This window comes from Lepidochelys kempii, chromosome 2 (assembly GCF_965140285.1).
Source record: "Lepidochelys kempii isolate rLepKem1 chromosome 2, rLepKem1.hap1, whole genome shotgun sequence".
In the NCBI taxonomy this organism is placed as follows: Eukaryota; Metazoa; Chordata; order Testudines; family Cheloniidae; genus Lepidochelys; species Lepidochelys kempii.
Window position 1 is genome coordinate 52,099,443 of NC_136381.1, and position 19,011 is coordinate 52,118,453.

General features: G+C 43.7%; 1 protein-coding gene across 1 annotated transcript; it reads right to left on the reverse strand.

Moving 5' to 3' along the window:
- Positions 1-1,152: 1,152 nt before the first annotated feature.
- Positions 1,153-8,485, reverse strand: LOC140906569 (fatty acid-binding protein 5). Its single transcript, XM_073330725.2, has 4 exons — positions 8,148-8,485; positions 2,999-3,171; positions 1,911-2,012; positions 1,153-1,413 (listed from the first exon to the last, which is right to left on the reverse strand). The coding sequence occupies exons 1-4, from the start codon at positions 8,392-8,394 to the stop codon at positions 1,363-1,365; spliced, it is 573 nt and encodes a 190-aa protein (XP_073186826.2). The 5' UTR covers positions 8,395-8,485; the 3' UTR covers positions 1,153-1,362.
- Between the last annotated feature and the right edge of the window lie 10,526 nt (positions 8,486-19,011).

Sequence of the window (19,011 nt, forward strand, 5' to 3'; positions counted from 1 at the left end):
AGAAGACACATCAAGAAATATGAAACATAAGAAAGCATCTAGAAAAAAATTGAGAGAACTATAATCAAACTATCTGCAGGTATTTATAAAGGGGATCATTCACAAACCCATAAGAAGTTAAGAAATGGCCTAAAGTTATCTTATGGAAAGAAAATTTTAGGTTCCATATTAGGTAGCATTAACACATAGAACAATTGGTTAGTACGCCAGACAGTATTTGCAGTGGCTAGCTAAGACATCAGTAGGAATGAGGCAGTGATTAGTTCTTCAAAATGCAAGCAGTGAATTTACATGACTATAGGTTTTTCTGAACCTACTATTCAGAATCCTGTTAAAAATTGCCAGCCAGCCAGCCTTAGCTTTCAGAAGAAGTCAGTCTAGTCTGATAACACTAAACAATCTACAGGTGTAGAATAGCAATTTCATAGGATCTGTTTTGACCACTTCCCAATTATAAAAATAACCAAGACAATATTTGTGATAATTTATTATTGCACTTGTAAGCATATAAACTGCATTACCAGATGTTTTGAGCAAGTAAAACTAAGGCTTTTAACTTCATGAACTACTGGAATATTTCCTGGTTTAGGATTTTCAGAATGTTACTAAAAAGGAAATAAGAAAATGTTGCTAGAAAATATTGCTATTAAGAAAAGGCTAATAGAATAGAAAGTGTATTTCCATATTAAGGCCTCCTTTCAGCAAAGCACTTCAGCACTTGCTTAAGTTTTATCATGTCTATTGGCCCCTAAATGTACAAGCTGACTATTTGGGTTAGAGGGTATAGATTCTCACCAGAAAGCAACCAACTAAAAATGTGCTCAGCTGTTTAAACACAATGGATAAAGTTTTCCTCTCAGTTTGTACCAGTTCAACTCTACTGATTTTGTAACAGGCACTATCTTAAAGTGGTTAGAAAGATTCTGCACCATAACAATTTTATTACCTTTATCATCAATGAAATATGAATCGCTGAACCAAAATGCAGTTTGCTGTTAAATCACAGATGATGGGGATATCATCTCATTGGAACACTTAAGGTATAGTTAATACTGATTTTAGGCTCCCCTGCATAACTAATGAGCTTTTATAAATCTTCACCTGAAAAAGAAACCCCACTATAAATTAAAATTCCACTACATTGACAACAGCTCCACTTCATATATCTGAAAATTTTATTTAACAGCCACAACCGTTCAGAATAGTTACATCATGGCTTTGAAATATGATTGCCCACAGCTATGCAGTCCACTGAAATACTACAAAACAGGGAATAGAAAAAAAACTGGAGAGTAGAGGAGCTTTGTTCGCTAAACTGAGCTGGTTTGTAGCAAGCTCCAACCCAGTATGGAGACAATGTCCTCATGCTTTCTCGTAGATTCTCTTACACTTGCAACCATTCATGTCGCATTCCTGGAAAACAAACAAAGAAATTAATTCAGTAGTGTATGAAAACTGCTGGCCTAGCCGGGGGTCCAGGCCCCTCTGGGGGGCCACAAGCAAGTTTCAGGGGGTCCACCAAAATAAACCAGAGAGCAGGTCTAGCATTAGTTCACTGGGGCCCAGGGCAGAAAGCAGAATCCCAAGTCCTGCTGCCCAGGGCTGAAGCCAAAGCCTGGGCAACTTAGCTTCACAGGGCTCCCTGTGGTGTAGGGCCCTGGGCTATTGTCCTGCTTGCAACTCCCTAAGGCCTTTTAATCTACTGAAAACCAGTTGTGGCACAGGTGAGCCATGGAATTTTTATAGTAGGTTGGGGGGGCCTCAGAAAGAAGACTGTTGAGAACCCCTGATATAGGCTAAATTACTGAACACAGGGATGCAGATGGCAGTTTAAAATAGATGAGTCTTTTAAAAGTTAGATTCCTGCTATAGTCTAAGTAGTCAATGATCAGAAGTAGGAATGCACTCACCACCACCAGTTTCCCATCCTCTATCTTCCGTGTTATTGTGGTCTCCTTGCCATCCCACTGCTGGAGCTGAGTCAATGTGTTACCATTTAAGTTGACAATAGTCTGCAAAGAAAAGCAGGACTTAAATATTGTCCTCAGTTTCTTGAAGGGGAGGTGATACTCCCACACTACTCCAAGGCTCTACTGAAGTCAATAGGAGTTTTGCCACTGACTTCAGTAGGGCCAGGATTTCACTCAAAATTTCTCATGGCTCCTGTTCTTCTTCCATTACTTTGCTCTTGTTCAGTCACTGCTTTGGCACATTTATACATGAAACATGACTTCAACAGCATGCACAATTTAAGTGAACAAGACCTGCTGAGTGTGCCAAGTTAGTCTCCTCAGACATGTGCTTTGGCTTTTTGGATCGTCTACATTTGAATGTAGCACTTGGCACATGTGTTGCCAGTGCATGGTGAGGGATGGGAGGGTCTTGGCAAGTGGTCAGCATTCACACAAGGAGATAATTGGAATGAGAGAATCCTATGAAGAGGGAATAATCTCTCTTCACCCTCCACCTCCTCCCAGTCAAGTTGGAAGCTACTTGAACTCTTGTAAAGACAGGGAATATGGAGTCTGAGTCACATTTAATTTACTCCCTATATAGGTTATTCCACTTGTTATGCAAATTGTGAGATTGGATCACCAGATTAGTTATTGGGCCATATCCTGCTCCAATTAAAAATCAAAAGGCTTTTTTGACATTGAAGTTAATGAAAGTGAAGTTCGGCCTTTGGTATTTTTAGCATGGGTCTGGAGGGCTGCCAGTTTTATCATCCCAAGGTGTGTCACTGCAAATGATTAACCAAACATATCAGGCTTTATTTGGTTTCAGTATTTTACCATTTGTAGACTGGTTAGTCCATAAAAATTGATGGATTTCAATGGGGCTTGATGACAACAGAGGTACCCACCCACCAACAGAGCAGGGTACTACTCAACATGAGAGAGAGTGGGGGGAAACTGGGTCCCTAAATAGAATTTATATCTGTAACCCAGCCACTCCAGTGGACTGGGTGTATTCAACGGAAAAAACCTCTTGTACTAACCTGAACTTTCCTGCCGTCTAATGTATTTTCCTCACATTTCTCACCCAGCTTGAAGCTGAGCTGGGACGATTTAAGGGTGCTTTCTGTTTTTATGGTGATTGTATCTCCATTCTTGATGATGTATACATTTGGTTTGGCTATGCCCCCCATTTTCCTCAGGGCTGAATTCACACCTACAGAGCAAGAGCAACAGTGTATCAGAGGGGACAGTTAAACACTAAGCCCACATAGAGGATCCCTTTTAATTATCTAGGGCAAGGAAGGAGAAGTTCATTTTGCAGACTCATTCATCCTGAATACTCCTGAGATCTAAATTGAATCTCTTTCTCCCCCTATAGGACCTGCAGGTCTCCTGAAAAGCAGTATCTCTGTTCATACAAATGGATGTGGAAGGTGGAAAAGGGGAAATAAGCTGTAAAGTAGTGTTACAAGAAGATTGTGTTCAAATTTAAGTGAACTGTTTAAAAAGTTCTCCAGCTGACTTTTCAAACTATAAAATTAATCCACTTTCATATTTACATTTAAATGTATATTATATAGATGTATTTCTTCTAACTTACTTATGGAACACCCAGCTGTCACTCTAGACATGTGTGTAAAATAATAAAATGCACATTTTCAGACCAATGTCAAAAGTATTAAATCCCCCCAAACTAGAAGACTCCCCTCTGCAGAAAAAAGCTTAAGGGAAAAATATGAGCTTTGGAGCATGACTTGAAATTCAACAAAGTAGGACTTTAGGACACTATTAAAGGAAGCACTTGAGGTCGCTTCATCAAAGCACCTCGCCTCCAGCCCCCTCTTGATTAATCCAGTGAGTGCTTTACCCAACTCAACAGGTTTCAGGCTTTGGGGTTACTCAGGACTTTCACCATGCAGGGCTTGATACAGCAGCTATTAATCAGCCATTTACATTGCAGCCAACAATAAACTGGAAGCCAATGCATAGCTCCAGGGTGAAATTCTTTCTGCAATAAGTGTCACTAAGTCAGTCAGAAGCTGCAGTCTGTAGTAGCTGTAGTTTGAATAGTCTTCAAGTACCCTCACATACAGCACAGTGCAGCATTCCAAAATGGGGGGAGGGATAGCTCAGTGGTTTGAGCATTGGCCTGTTAAACCCAGGGTTGTGAGTTCAATCCTTGAGGGGGCCATTTAGGGATCTGGGGCAAAAATTGAGGATAGCTCCTGCTTTGAGCAGGGGGTTGTACAAGAGGATCTCCTGAGGTCCCTTCCAACTCTGATATTCTATGATTCTATGAAGCTGATAAGGGCATACATTACTGTGGTGAGATCTGCATCCAGAACAGAAGGGCCTGGATCCACAAAGGCATTACAATGCTCAGTATTACAACAACTAGAAAAAAAAATTACAGGAACATGCTACAATCCACAAAGCCCGAGTTAGGCACCTAGGCTCCCAATACAATGGATGGGGAGAGACAGGTGCCTTCAAATGCAATCCACAAAAGCCAGCATGCTAGGCAGGCAGCTACCTAAGCTAGCCATTGGGAGATGCCCAAGAGAGGGTTGTGTACTAAGCCCCTCCTGGCTCATCAAGATAGGTGCCTAAGTCCAGGCTGTAGGGAAGTAGCTATCTTTGCTTAGCAATAGTGATCCATGAACAGGAAGCCGATGCCTAGAGTCAGGTGGCTCCAGTACCTAAACTGTTTCTTGCAGGAATGGGTTAGGTGCCTGCCTTGCTGTGCACAAAAAGAGCTGGAGGAGGAGCCCACTTAATAGCTTTAGCTCAGTAGTTAGAGTACTTGCCTGGGAAGTGGGATATACAGGTTAAATTCCCCACTCTGCCAGAAGCGGGGGAAGAAAGGACTGGAACAGGGGCTGCCCACTCTCCTGTTGAAGCTGCTCCACGGTGGCAAAATAATGAAAGAGTGATTGGAGCAAGGGAACTGGCCTGGGCTATCCCACATGGGTACTCTAACCACTGGACTAGAGAATTATTCTGTCTCTGGCCCAATGACTATATAAGTATTTATACTCAGTGAAACCTCATTTGGGGGGTGGAGGGGAGGAAGCAGCACAGAGAGAGAGACACAGACACTCTGCAGCATAGGCGCCAACTTCTACTGGCACCAGTGGGTGCTTGACCCCCCCTCTGCCCTTGACCCTACCCCAACTCCACCCCCTCCCTGCCCCTATTCCAACTCCTTCCCCAAATCCCCACCCCCACACCTCCCCCCTGGAGCTTGCTACAGCTGTTTGGCGGCAGCAAGCGCTGGGAGCTAGGCAGAGGAGCGGTGATGCAGTGTGCTGAGAGGAGGAGGCGGCGGCGATGTGGGACAGGGAGCTTGGCTGCCAGTGGGTGCAAAGCACCCACTAATTTTTCTCTGTGGGTGCTCCAGCTCCGAAGCTACCATAGAGTCGGCGCCTATGCTCTGTAGTCTAGTGGTTAGGGCTCCCATCAGGAAGGCAGAAGAGCCAGGCAATCTTGAGACCCAATCATGACACAGGTGGAAGTGGAAATATCATTGAAGAACCAACTCTTTGTAATGTTAAAATTGTAGGTGGGGTCTGAAAATGTGAAACTGTGGCTTGTTGACAGACATGAACTGCTCTGAAGGTAATATTTAGAGCTGATCATCTGGACAGGAACAGTAGAAGGAGCTCTGTTAAGTGCTAACAATTCCTTGCAGACTATATTTAGAGCCATTCACTCTTTCAAAACTATATTCCTAGCAAAATCTGCATTCAATCTTGCAAGTTATTCAGATTTAAAATCTAAATTCACACGGAGCCTAAATATGCCCTATGCTAACTTAAATATGCTTTTAAAAAAAGTGTTGATAAACATGTTAAGGGTGGTGATAAAAAAAATAAGTCAGAATTCAGGCTGATACCTCTTTTCACACTTGTTTTCTGGGGGCGAATGGGTGGGGAAGAGAGACTGACATGAGCTAAGGACCTAGTGTGTTCACTTTAACTTTAAAATTTTCCAAGTGTGTGGTTGACTTGTACCACAAACAAGAGTTATATTTTGTACTTCACAGAGACTGTCTTTGCAAGGTCTGATTTTAAGATCTTGATTTAGATTTTTTTTTTTTGGAAACAAACATTGCCTGTCCCCACTCTTGTTTAATGTCATAAGCTGCATAGCAGGAAGTTGTATTGCTTTGCTATGAATGTTTACAATATCATAAGCTGCACTATCTTGTTATGAGGCAATTTTTTAAAAAGTTTTTTGAATTCTTTATGATTTAGGGTAGGATTTTCAAGAGTGCCTATAGGAGTTTTTTTGAAAAAACTTACCTTAACTCTTAATTTTGCTGTCTCTGGCTTGCAGTACAATCTGTCACAGTACAGCAAGTGGCTTGGCAAGGAACAATCACACCACATTGTGCTGCAGTAAGGCCATTAAACTGTTGTAGCCAAATGTACATTTTCCCCCCAGGCTAATTACTCTTTCGTTATTTATCCACAGGGGAAGAGCTTCAATGAGGGCACCTCATATCGGAATATCCCATAACTCATCTTGAAAACATGACCCCAAAAGATTCAAAACCCATTAGGGAAATTAGAAGGACCCCAACAGTTTTTTAATTCAATCTCAGAATTGGGAGGAGGGGGGCTCCCTTGAGATTTTTGAACAGTTGAGATTGGTAATTAACTTAAACTGGGAGGAAATTTTCAAGGAAGAAAATACTTGGGCTAGAAAGTGAACTAACTGGTGGTGCTACCACTGGAACGGTTAAGGAATACAGATACATTTTACATCTAGCAATAGAAAGTCTCTTCGATGGCATTTTGTATCCCAGTAGCAGCTGCATTGATATAACCCCTTCTGATAATCTACTATCAGACAAATTCAGGTGAGAGCATTACAGTGCAAATTTAATAGAAATTAGGAAGAAGCTGATATTTCCTACTCCATTCTCTTTTCATGCTATCATTTACCCACCTGCACTTAACACTAAAGACTGTCATTTAGCTGAAAGCCTGCCTGCACATACACAGGTTTCCAATCTATTATTGGAATGTTAACATAAGGAACTGTGATTCTAGTCAGTTTCAATACAGTGTGCTCTGATTTTGCAGATTTAATGCACAACACAAAACCTCCTCTCAAACCAGATAATATGCAAGCTACTTTGAATTTCTTATTGTTATAAACAAGGTGTATATACCACTGAGTCCCAATCGGCTCTCACTTCCACTGATGTAAGTCTGGAGAAATTCCAGTGAGTTATTTCAGTGGAACCGAGAGCAAATTATGGTCCAGGGGCTTAGACATTCAGCAAACCACGAGGTTACAAGTGCCTCACAGCAGATGCTTTGTTTAGGCAATGAATGCCTAGATGTATTGGTGCTCCCCATCTCAGGTACAGTATAATAAAGACTAACATGCACACATGTTCATTTTCTTCGTTGGATAGATTTTGTTTTCTGTTCTTCTCCTCTTTCCCTAACCCCAGGGCAGGACCAAAACCAGTCCACGAGGTCCCCTCCCCAGGAGGGTGTGCTCTGCCCAGCATCAGCTTAGCCAGCAAGGGAGAGAGGCTCTTGCTATTCAAGCCATTGCTCCAGGTCGCAGGGCTGCTTTTATGTTGTCGCCCTGGGAATTGTCTCCTTTCGCTTTAGTTAGCGATCTAGTCCTAGGCGGCTCCTAGCATCAGGCACTGAGACGCCCCCGCAGACCTTGGACAGAGCATCTGAAGACGCCAGGCACAGAGCTTTAGAGCCCAGACGAACTAGCAGAGTGGAGCGAGCGCCGGGGGCCCAAAGAAGGGGCACCTTAAATCTTAGGTCCTTACCCTCCCCCCACCCACCCATCTCCAGGATCATACAGACAATACTAATAAGTTACACATAGGTACACAAGAGAGCGCGTTTTCTTCTTCCAGCGGGCAGCAACAATGGGATTTAGGGAGACAGTCATCGACATCAGAGGCCACCAAACCTCATTTCCTTCCCCCAAACTTAACAGCCAGGGAGGTCCTGAATGAAAAGTCCTCGCTGCCCAGAGTGGCTGGCGGGCGGAGAGAAGGGACGGGACATTCCTTTGTTTTCTATCCAGGAGCAGAAGTAGCGAGCCCCAGCACCGAGCCCGCCGGCCCCCTCCCCCTTCCCCTCCCTCCGGCGAGGATCGAGGCTATTAATCCCGCACGGTCTCTCTGCCCCGCCAAGGCTTCCTTACCTAATTCCTTCATGTACTCATCAAAGCCTTCGGTGGAGACGAGGGTCCACTTGCCTACAAAATCCTCGATGCTCATGGTGCCGGCTCGCCAGGAGGTGTCCGCAGGCGCTGGAGGACGCTGTAGGCTGCGGAGGGGGGACGGAGGGGCCTTTATCCAGACGCCGCGGAACACGCGCTGCCGAGGAGAACCAATGGGGACCGGCAACGTCAGGGATTCCGACTCCCGGCCCTCGCCCGCTTTGCTCATCAGCCCCCGGGACAGCAGAGTGGGGTGAGGTTCGCGCCGCCGCCCGCCAGGAGAGCGCCTGCCCCGTCAGCGCCTGCAAGCAGAGACCTGCTGCCGGGCGGGCGCGGGGAGACGAGCTGGCACTGCTGCCGCCTTGCCAAAGGACAGTGCGCCGGCTACTGGAGCCCGAAGGAAGAGTGCACCTGCTCCCAGGTTTCCAGCGCAGCTCCCCCCCCCCCCCCACGCGCATCTGCAGCCCGAAAAGGGTCACACCGGGGAAAAGTTTCAGAGTAACAGCCCTGTTAGTTTGTATTCGCAAAAAGAAAAGGAGGACTTGTGGCACCTTAGAGACTAACCAATTTATTTGAGCATAAGCTTTCGTGAGCTACAGCTCACTTCATCAGATGCATATCGTGGAAACTGCAGCAGACTTTATGTATACACAGAGACCATGAAACAATACCTCCTCCCACCCCACTCTCCTGCTGGTAACAGCTTATCTAAAGTGATCATCAGGTTGGGCCATTTCCAGCACAAATCCAGGTTTTCTCACCCTCCACCCCCCGACACAAATTCACTCTCCTGCTGGTGATAGCCCATCCAAAGTGACAACTCTACACAATGTGCATGATAATAAAGTTGGGCCATTTCCTGCACAAATCCAGGTTCTCTCACCCCCTCACCCCCCTCCCAAAAACCACACACACAAACTCACTCTCCTGCTGGTAATAGCTCATCCAAAGTGACCACTCTCCCTACAATGTGCATAATTAAGGTGGGCCATTTCCAGCACAAATCCAGGTTTTCTCACATCCCCCCACCCCCATACACACACAAACTCACTCTCCTGCTGGTAATAGCTCATCCAAACTGACCACTCTCCAAGTTTAAATCCAAGTTAAACCAGAACATCTGGGGGGGGGGGGTAGGAAAAAACAAGAGGAATTTTTATGCAAGAGGCTACCTTGCATAATGACACAGCCATCTGCATCCTGCCAGTTTGGGTTACCAAGCCCCCAAAGTGTCCCACAATCATTATAGTGAATAAGTGCCGCGCACACACACACACAAACGCACACAGGCGTCCAGGCCCTGGGGCCTACTGCAGCACCAGTGCCGCAAAAACCCCTGATCCAGCACCTGCGTCCTGCTGGATCCAGCCAGATCTTGGCCCTAAGACTCCAGATCGTAGTGACTAACTAAACATGTCTAGCTGCACCTGGACCGTCCTGCATTCTGGCAAACGAATGCCACAAAAATGCAGAATCTAGCGCATGGATCCTACTAGAGCCACCCAATTTTGGCTCACATTCCAAGGCCTGAAAAAAGAACAAGTGTAGCTGCTCTTACTGCACCAGAAAATCCAGCACAAACTGATGCAAAACCTGGATCTTGCACCTGGATCCATGGAGCTTTGCAATTTCTGGTTCTGACCACCAAACTGTATGATTTGTTATTAATCATTTTTTATGGTAGTGCCTGAAGATCAGCCAAGAATGGGTTGTGCTAGGCACTGTACAGATACAGAATAGTAGACAGTCCCTGCCCAAAAGAGCTTACAATCTACATCTAAATAGAAAACAAGGATAGCCATTCCTACTACACTGGAAAAATTGAACTCCTCATTCATCCCAGCCTAATAACACTGGAAAAATGCACTTCTGATACCTGGGCCTTGCCAATTTTTAATGACAATGCTCCCAAATTCTACTAAATAGACAAAACAGAGCAGCTATTAGCTACCCACCACAAAAACATGTATCTGGCACCTCGACACTACTGAATCAAGCTAGTTTTTTGTTCCCAAAATTCTACCAGCTAAGTAGAGGAGTGCAACTGTTTCAGTTCCACTAAAAACTACAGATCCCAAATGCATCCCTACTCAAAAGCACCCCAAAGATATATGCAAGTTCTGGAGTGGCTGGATCATACCACCTTTTTGGCCCCATGCTATCAAAACAGACAACACATGGTGTCACTCCTACTTGACCGGAAAAATCCATGCTCCAGCAAATCTCAAGATGCACCAGGGTCGGAGTGTTTGGGTGCAGTAGAAGCAGCTACGCTTGTTTTCTATTAATGCCATGGAATTTAAAGTTGAGGATCAAAAATTGAATGAATATAGCAAGATCCCTGTGCTGGTTCTGGGTTTTTGCACCAGGATACCTCAGGGTTCTGAAGTGTTCTGGTGCAGTTGGAGCAACTGGTCTTGTTCTCTCTTTAGGCATTAGAATTTGCTGCAAAGCTAATCCATGAAGCTAGCTGGAAAATTTTGAAATTCCAAATTATTCATTGAAAAAAGGGACATATTTTTCACCAAAAAATCATCCCATTTTTTTGACCAGTTCTTGTAATCAACCAGGTTTTTTTGTTTGTTTGTTTTTTTTAAAAAGAACCTGTACAAATCCAGTTGTTCAATCCCATTCGGGGGGAGGGATAGCTCGGTGGTTTGAGCATTGGCCTGCTAAACCCAGGGTTGTGAGTTCAATCCTTGAGGGGGCCATTTAGGGATTTGGGGCAAAAATTGGGGATTGGTCCTGCTTTGAGCAGGGGGTTGGACTAGATGACCTCCTGAAGTCCCTTGCAGTCCTGATATTCTATGATAAACCAAACAAGCAGTACAATATTCCCTTCCTGGGGGCACTGGGTTGTCAGTTACTGCTCTATATGTCCTTAATCTTCAGTAACTCTATTTTTAAGAATATGTGAATAATGTCTACTCATAAGAAAGCAAGTCACATTATTTTTTGTCATTAAATAGCTAACTTTAAACATAAACACTTCAGTTTCCTTCCTCTTTGATTTTTCTTGCTTGCGCAAGTGGATCTGAGTGGGTTTTAAATTAGCCTGATGTTTGCTATCTATTTCATGTCACAGCAGCTACTGTGCTGTCAGTTTGGTAGTCTTGATTTCAAAAAGGATAAATTAAAAACCATCTGATTACAGATCAAACAGACCATCTGTTAGTCACAATCTTTAATGTATTGGGAAGCACTGAGTCTTCTTTCTTGTGACTGAGCACAAGACGGCAGGATACGCCTCCCTAGAAGCAGAAATCCTGCCTTTACTATACCATTGCAAAATATTAATTCCTGATCCAGGACTTCTGAAGTCCTGTCTGCAAAGGGTTTACGTGCTCATAGACTTCTGCTTCACCCCCTTGGCAATACAACAGGGGAATGGAAAACACTCTATTTCCATCTAGTGGTGAGACAATACTCCTTTACCTGAAATGTAGGTATACAGCTAGAGATCTAGTTACCCGTGTATCTATAGTGATGACAATTCTTGTAATTTTAGCATAAGTCTTATGATATTTGGTGTTTTTCTTAAAGTCCCAGCTCCAGCAGTCATGGGAATATGGGAGAATCTTAGCTTTCATTTTTAAAAAGTGTCTAGCCCCACTAGTTTGCAAAGAAAGCTTGAAAATCTAACCCAACTGTACCCTAAGGCACTAAGGACAAATACAAATTATCCCAATTTTTAAAGTAAATCAAATGCATTTTAAGATAGTCCTGTGATTTTTCAGGGGAAATGCTGTCTAATGATTTTTAAATATTTGGGATAGGCATTGTTAAATTGTATCTATATCTCCAATAGTCAAACTTAAAAAAAATTTCCTTGACCTGGGAAATACTGCTGGAACTGGTGATAGCTCAGACAAGAGAAGATACTTTGTAATGTGACCAATGTAGATGTATCTTTCTGCACACACGTGCATTGCGCTGCAACATATTATTTATGTTTGATTACTTTACATAATGTTGATATTGGCCAAACATATCAAATATGGGTGAATGACTTTAGGCACCTAAATAAAAGTGGCTGCATTTTCAGAAATGCAGAGCTCTCATTGGCTCCCACTCAAATTTCTCTTCAGATTTCTCTCTATAAATCCTTATTCAAGTCCGAGTTCGGGTTGGCATCAAGTTCGGACTACCTTAGAAAGAACCCCTCTCTACTGGCCAGCTTCCTCTCCACTTCAGCCACAACCAAGGGGAAGGAAAATCTCTACGTTTACAGTGGAGCACAATGAGGCCAATCCATGTGCCAAGTGTTACAGTTCTAGTCTGGGTAGGATGAGCACTTTGAGAGTGTAACGGACCTGAAATTCTGGATGTGTCTCTTGTCGATCAATATTGTCCAAGAGGAATAGAATAGAATCAAATTCAGTGCAAAGAAACTACATAGCCAAAATTAGAGACAACATTTTGACAGCTTGGGCACAGCCACAGAGGGATAGTACAGAAGCATGTTGACCCCAAATAGGCAGGTTCTGCTTGACTTGCGTACGGGTGGGGAGTAATTTTGTTGTTTATCACAGCAAGGGCAGAAGGTGGGGAAAGGATGCAAAGAGCTCTTCCCTCTACACAAGACACCTGTGTATGATTCAGAGAGATCATGGACTTTGACTGCAATAAGAGCTGGGAATTGGGGCCAGCTAGCATTACTGGCAGATGAGGTTTCTTCTAATGTGACCATAGTCTCACTTCCTGCATGCCAGCCAAGGGAGGAATTAACATCTTTCAAAATTACAATAGATGCTGCTTGGGCAGGGCACCTCCTCTCCATCTGCAACATATTGCTGGCTTGTTATGTGAGGCATAATTCTGTCCCAGATGTTGCCTCATTAAAATGCCCATCTACTTAATGTGGGAGGAACCTGTATAAAGTGGCAATCTGATAGTGTTATGCGTGGGCTTTATTGGGCAAGAGAGAAGGACTTTCTTTTCCCTGATGTCTAAAGAAATGGCCAAACTCTTTCTATACCAGACTCCTTATAGATGTGCGGTGGGTCAGCACCTATTGAAGCCTTGAAAAATTGTCCAAAAATATTAACAGCACAAACAAAATCTACTCACCTGCCCTTTAGCAGTAAAAAAGCTAATAGCATTCTACTAGGCCATCGAAAAAAGTTACTCACTTCTCCTGCTCCGTGAGTAAGAAGAATTTTGCAAGGCTGACTGTTTCTATTTCATATTGTGTCTGGGTGGTACTCTCTTGCCAGCTATGTAGTCACTGAGCTAACAAGATGAAACATGCTGATGTTACACAGCTGATGTGGGGTAAGCCTTACTCAGTTCAAAAGTTATTGCGATACTACATTGGGAACTGTGAAGCTATGTGTGACCCTTGACATTTGCATGTCAATACTCTCACTATCCTTTAGTTTACAGATATTTCAGTAGTGTCTGAGCTCTGGGAAGAAGCTGAAAGATTTGGGTGTGATTCTGACTGCAGTGGGTTTTATGTGTAAGTAGGGCCCTACCAAATTCATGGCTATGAAAAATGCATCACGGACCATGAAATCTGGTCTCCACTGTGAAATCTCCTTGTGTACTTTTACCCTATACTCTACAGATTTCACGGGGGAGACCAGCATTTTTCTCACATTAGGGGTCCCAACACAAAAAGGGGTCACAGGGTTACTGAAGGGGGGTCACGGTATTGCCACCCTTACTTCTGCACTGCCTTCAGAGCAGGCGCCCAGCTCTGAAGGCAGCTCCCCACCAGCAGCAGCACAGAAGTAAGCAATGCTGCAACCTCTCCCACAACCGTCTTTTGGGTCAGGACCCCTACAGTTAAAACGCCCTTAAATTTCAGATTTAAATGTCTGAAATCATGAAATGTATTAGATTTAAAATCCTATGACCGTGAAATTGACCAAAATGGAACGTGAATTGATAGGGTCCTATCTATAGGCAATCTGCTAATATTTAAGTCAAAACAAAGTTGCTCTAACCCCATGCCCAGCAAAGTCTCCCTGGTATCTGCAAACCACACTACATGCTTTCTATCTCATCAACAATATCTGGGAATCAAAGCTTGGTGTCCCATTCTGCCCTTGGATGTGTGCACTATATCTAGGCAGAGTTTTGCCCTTTGGTGGCAGGTTTCCCAAAGATTCATGTGGCAGAAGAATATACAAAATGATCCCCGGGACCTATATTTGCTGTATATACAGTTATAACATATATTTGTATGCAACCTAAACAAATGACTTCTTAAGTGTTAACTTGGGGCTCATTTGAGTGATCAAAAATCACACCTCAAGGTTTGCATCTTTGGTCCACTGCTAGAGAAAATTTGGCTTTTTTTGTCCTGTTTTGGCTTTTTTGTCCTGTCAAGAATCTAGTCAGAAATTTCAAACTTTAAATTGTAAGGTATAGAGTTAGGGATTGTAATCAATGCAATTTAAATTCCACCTTAGCACTAGTCATCAAAAGGTATGCATTCTCCTCCCCCAGCTGCCTCTCTCTTATGATGGGGCCAGATTCTGCCCGCATACAATGGCTCTGAATGCAATATGGCTGCACAAATGTAGGTGGGAGTATCGCTTGGCAAAACTGCCCAAATCAATGGTTGAGATTTTCAAAGCCAAATAGGGGATTTAACCTTGCAACATCCATTGAAACTAATGAAAGTTGTGTGAATAAATCCCCTAAGCAGTCAGTTTGGCAATCTCAACAGACACCTTTTCAAAAAAATTTAATGCATTTTAATATGATCATTTGATTAAACTTTTTTTTCAGTAAGAAAGGCCTCTCTCCTGCAGTAGCTACACTCAGGCAAATTCCTGTACCCATGCAGAGTCCCTGTGATGTCTCTGAGACTCTGCATGGCCACCAGTGCAGATCTGATTGACTGATAGCAGCCCTTAGCCCAGAGGTATAGTAGAGAACTGTAATTAGCCAACAGATTAATTTAAAAAGCACTCTATGTCACATTTTATGATATGGTCAAGGCTTGGTCAAAAGGCAGGTCCATTAATTATTCCAAGATCTTTCGTAAAAAATAAAAGTTATGTCTTCAAAATTATTCCCTATTTATTTGGGAGGGGGATGTTATACAGTACTGGTAAATGGTGAGACCTTGCTGAGATAATCTCTAGTCAGTTTCCTTGTTAGAAACAGAATCAGACTCTAAAGTATTCGAAAGATGAAAAACTCAGTGGGCCTGATGCTGGGTGACCTCACCCAATATTAATGTCAATGGGAATTCACAGTCCGCAGCATCTCAAAGGCAGAGCTCAGCATCTTGCAGGACCGAACCCTAAGTGTTAAGTATTATTATCCCCTATTAGAAGTGCCACATTTTTCATTTTTTACTGAGCCCACAATTGTCAGTTTTTTCAGCACTCTGAAAAAGTCAGACTGTCATTTCCCACAGACATTGATGTGCTCCTAATTTAATGCATACCCCATTGTTAAGATAACATGTCCTACTTCCTAGGTGACCATATACTTTAGCCCCATCTTATGGTCATCTTCATATTAACTCAACCTTGAAACAAATAATGGATTGATTTATTTGCGTGTAAAATAAGGGGTTTTAAATAAAGGATCAGTGCACAGGTTCATCAAACGTAGGGTGACCAGATGTCCTGTTTTTAAAGGGACAGTCCTGTATTTAAGCCCTCCTGCAAGTGTCCCAACTTTTTCTTAAAAATGGACAAATTGTCCCTTATTTTTTGCTTCCCCCCCCAATCAGTGCCAGTGGGTCCTGCTGCTGGCCGGATCCCTGCTCACCAGCTGCCAGCCTACCAGCACTGAGTGGGGAGGTCCAGTGGCTGATGATGGGGGTGGGTGTGCAAGGCTGGTGGCGTGGTGAAGCTGCAGCATGCGGGGCCGTCATTCCCCGTGCTGGTCCATCAGCACAGCCCCCGCTGCATGCCGGCTCTCGGGCACCAGGGCCTTGCCCCCGTCCTGTTTCCAGCGGGCGCTGGCTGCACACTGTGGCAGCTGACAGGTACAGGCAGGCACCAGGCGACGGCCGGTTGTGTGTTGCCTCTGCTGCCCACCCATCGGCCCTTTACATGCTCCCCCTGTTACTGTCCTCTCCCTGCTTTGCCCCACTGCTCCTCCATATCCCCTCCAGTGAGATACATCCCACTCCCAAAATTGTGCGGAGAACCAGCCCCTGGTGTGGGCACTCAGCTCACCAGCAGCCTGGCCGGCAGGCTCCTTCCTTCCCCCACTGCCTCTGGCTGGGCTGGCACCTCGGGAAAGCCCAAGACCCTCCAGTCCGGGGCACTTAGCAGGAGGAGCCACACAGCCGCACCGCGCTGGCACAGGGAAACCTCTCCACCCCTCAGCTAAGCTCTGGAGGTGGGGAGGGGTGGAGGGATTTCCAGACTCTTCCCGCCCCAAACCTGCTGGCTTCACAGCAGCCCCCCGGGCAGCTGCTTAGCACCAGGATGGATTTGACTTAAACCAGATTGATTTAAATCATGTTTGAAATCATTAGTCAGGAAGACTCGATTTAATCATGGATTTCTACATAAAAGTGCATTCTTGTTGGTTGTTATAACCTTAATACATATTCTTCACAGCTCAGAGATAGATGTAGGTTTCATTTTTAGAAGGTACACACTATACATTTTTAAGTGATATATTTTGAAAACTTTTCAGATTAGTATTACAGCTATATCAGAAAATGAATGATTGTTTGGTTATTTCATTTACCAAAGGTAATTGAAGCAGATATTTCTGAAGTCATTGGGAGGTGAACTATCTCCAATTCAACAGGTTAATCATTAATATTTGGAGGTTTTTCTTGACATGCTGTATTAGGAGGGAACATCACCATACAGACATTTAAATTGTTTTATTTAACTAAAACAACAACATAATGTATTCTGGATTTTTTTCTTCAACAGCAAACATATAATATTTTAACAAAACAAGCATATGAATTTTTGAATTTAGTTAAACATTGAACTTTTTTAAAATCAGGTTTGTTTTTGTTAAAATTGTTTTTAACTAAAATAGTTAAATGAAATATTTTTTTAGAAAAACAAAAGTTAAATCGACTGTGTCAGCCAGGTCAACATGAGAAACTTAAAATATTGGCTTCTGCAGCTAACTCAGTCATCTTCACCTTTATTTTCCTGTTTGTTCATAATCTGGAAAAGAAAAACAAGCTTTCCTGCTTTTTCAGGTCCCAAACGATTTCTCAGTTAGGAATGAATTAGTTCAAAGAAAGAAAATATTCTTTCTACACTGGCAGAAGAAGCTACTGCTGTTAAAAGTGAAATTATTATCTTTTAAACTGTCTCCTCTCCTCTCCTGCTAATGGGCCATTCATTTATACTAATCAAAAGGCCCTTTTAACTGTCAGATCAGATATGGAAAATGTGTAACCAGTCTAATTACTCCTTTTACATTTTTACACTTATAACAACCATCAAAAAGAAATGTTCATTATAAATATCAAAATCTTAGCATCTAGTACAGATACTTTTACTAAATGAAAAGGAGGTTTATAAGCATCCATAGTTTGTCACAAACTTGAATAACTTATTTTATATTCTAAGGGATTGTCTACATATGGATGTGAGCTGTTTTGCCTGGGGCAGCCCTCAATGACAATGCAAAGGTCAGGGCAGGCTGCAAAAAGGAGAACAGATACTCCCAAAACTGGTGGTTAACACTAAGCCCTGGTCTACACTACGGGGTTAGGTTGAATTTAACTGCGTTAGGTCGATTTAAAAATGACTGCGTCCACACAACCAACCCCGTTCTGTTGACCTAAAGGGCTCTTAAAATCGACTTCTGTACTCCTCCCCTATGAGGGGAGTAGCGCTAAAATCAACCTTGCTGGGTCGAATTTGGGGTAGTGCGGATGCAAATCGATGGTATTGGCCTCCGGGAGCTATCTCAGAGTGCTCCATTGTGACTGCTCTTGACAGCACTTTGAACTCTGATGCACTAGCCAGGTACACAGGAAAAGCCCCGGGAACTTTTGAATTTAATTTCCTGTTTGGTCAGTGTGGCGAACTCAGCAGCCTAGGTGACCAGGCATTCCCCCCAGAATCACAAACGAGCTCCAGCATGGACTGAAAGGGAGACACTGGATCTGATAGCTGTATGGGGAGAAGCATCTGTGCAGGCCAAACTCCAATCAAAAAGAAGAAATGGTAATATATATGCCAAAATCTCACAGAGCATGTTGGAGAGAGGCTACAAAAGGGACACACAGCAGTGCCACGTGAAAGTTAAGGAGATCAGGCAAGCCTACCAAAAGACAAAGGAGGCAAATGGTCACTCCAGGTCAGAGCTCCATACATGCCGCTTCTATGATCAGCTGCATGGCATTCTGGGGTGGGGACCCTACCACTATCCCACCACTGTCCATGGACACCTGCAAGGGGGGAGTCTCACGCAACAGGGAGGAGGATTTTGTGGATGAGGAAGAGGAGGAGGAGAATGCACAGCAGGCAAGCGTTGAATCTGTTCTCCCCGGCAGCCAGGACCTTTTCGTCACCTTGGAGCCAATACCCCCCCAAGGTGGGATCCCTGACCCTGAAGCCAGAGAAGGCACCTCTAGTGAGTGCACATTTGTAACTGTGGTACAGGGTTTAAAAGCAATAGTGTTTAATGTTTGATTTGCCCTGAAGAGTTGGAATGCATTCATGGCCAGTACAGCTACTGGAAAAGTCTGTTCACATGTCTGGGGATGGAGCGGGAATCCTCCAGGGACATCTTCATGAAGCTCTCCTGGAGGTACTCTGAAAGCCTTTGCAGAAGGCTTCTGGGGAGGGCTGCCTTATTTTGTCCTCCACAGTAGGACACTTTACCACGCCAAGCCAGTAGCAAGTATTCCTGGATCATTGCAGCACAAAGCATGGCAGTGAAT

Bases quoted from the DNA above. Each gene is read 5' to 3' on its own strand.
- LOC140906569 (XM_073330725.2), bottom strand. From the start codon at position 8,394: ATGAGCAAAGCGGGCGAGGGCCGGGAGTCGGAATCCCTGACGTTGCCG. The intron at 2,013-2,998 runs GTTAGTACAAGA...TTTTCTTTGCAG, and splicing joins TAGACGGCAGGAAAGTTCAG to ACTATTGTCAACTTAAATGG. The intron at 1,414-1,910 runs GTGAGTGCATTC...TTTGTTTTCCAG, and splicing joins AGGATGGGAAACTGGTGGTG to GAATGCGACATGAATGGTTG.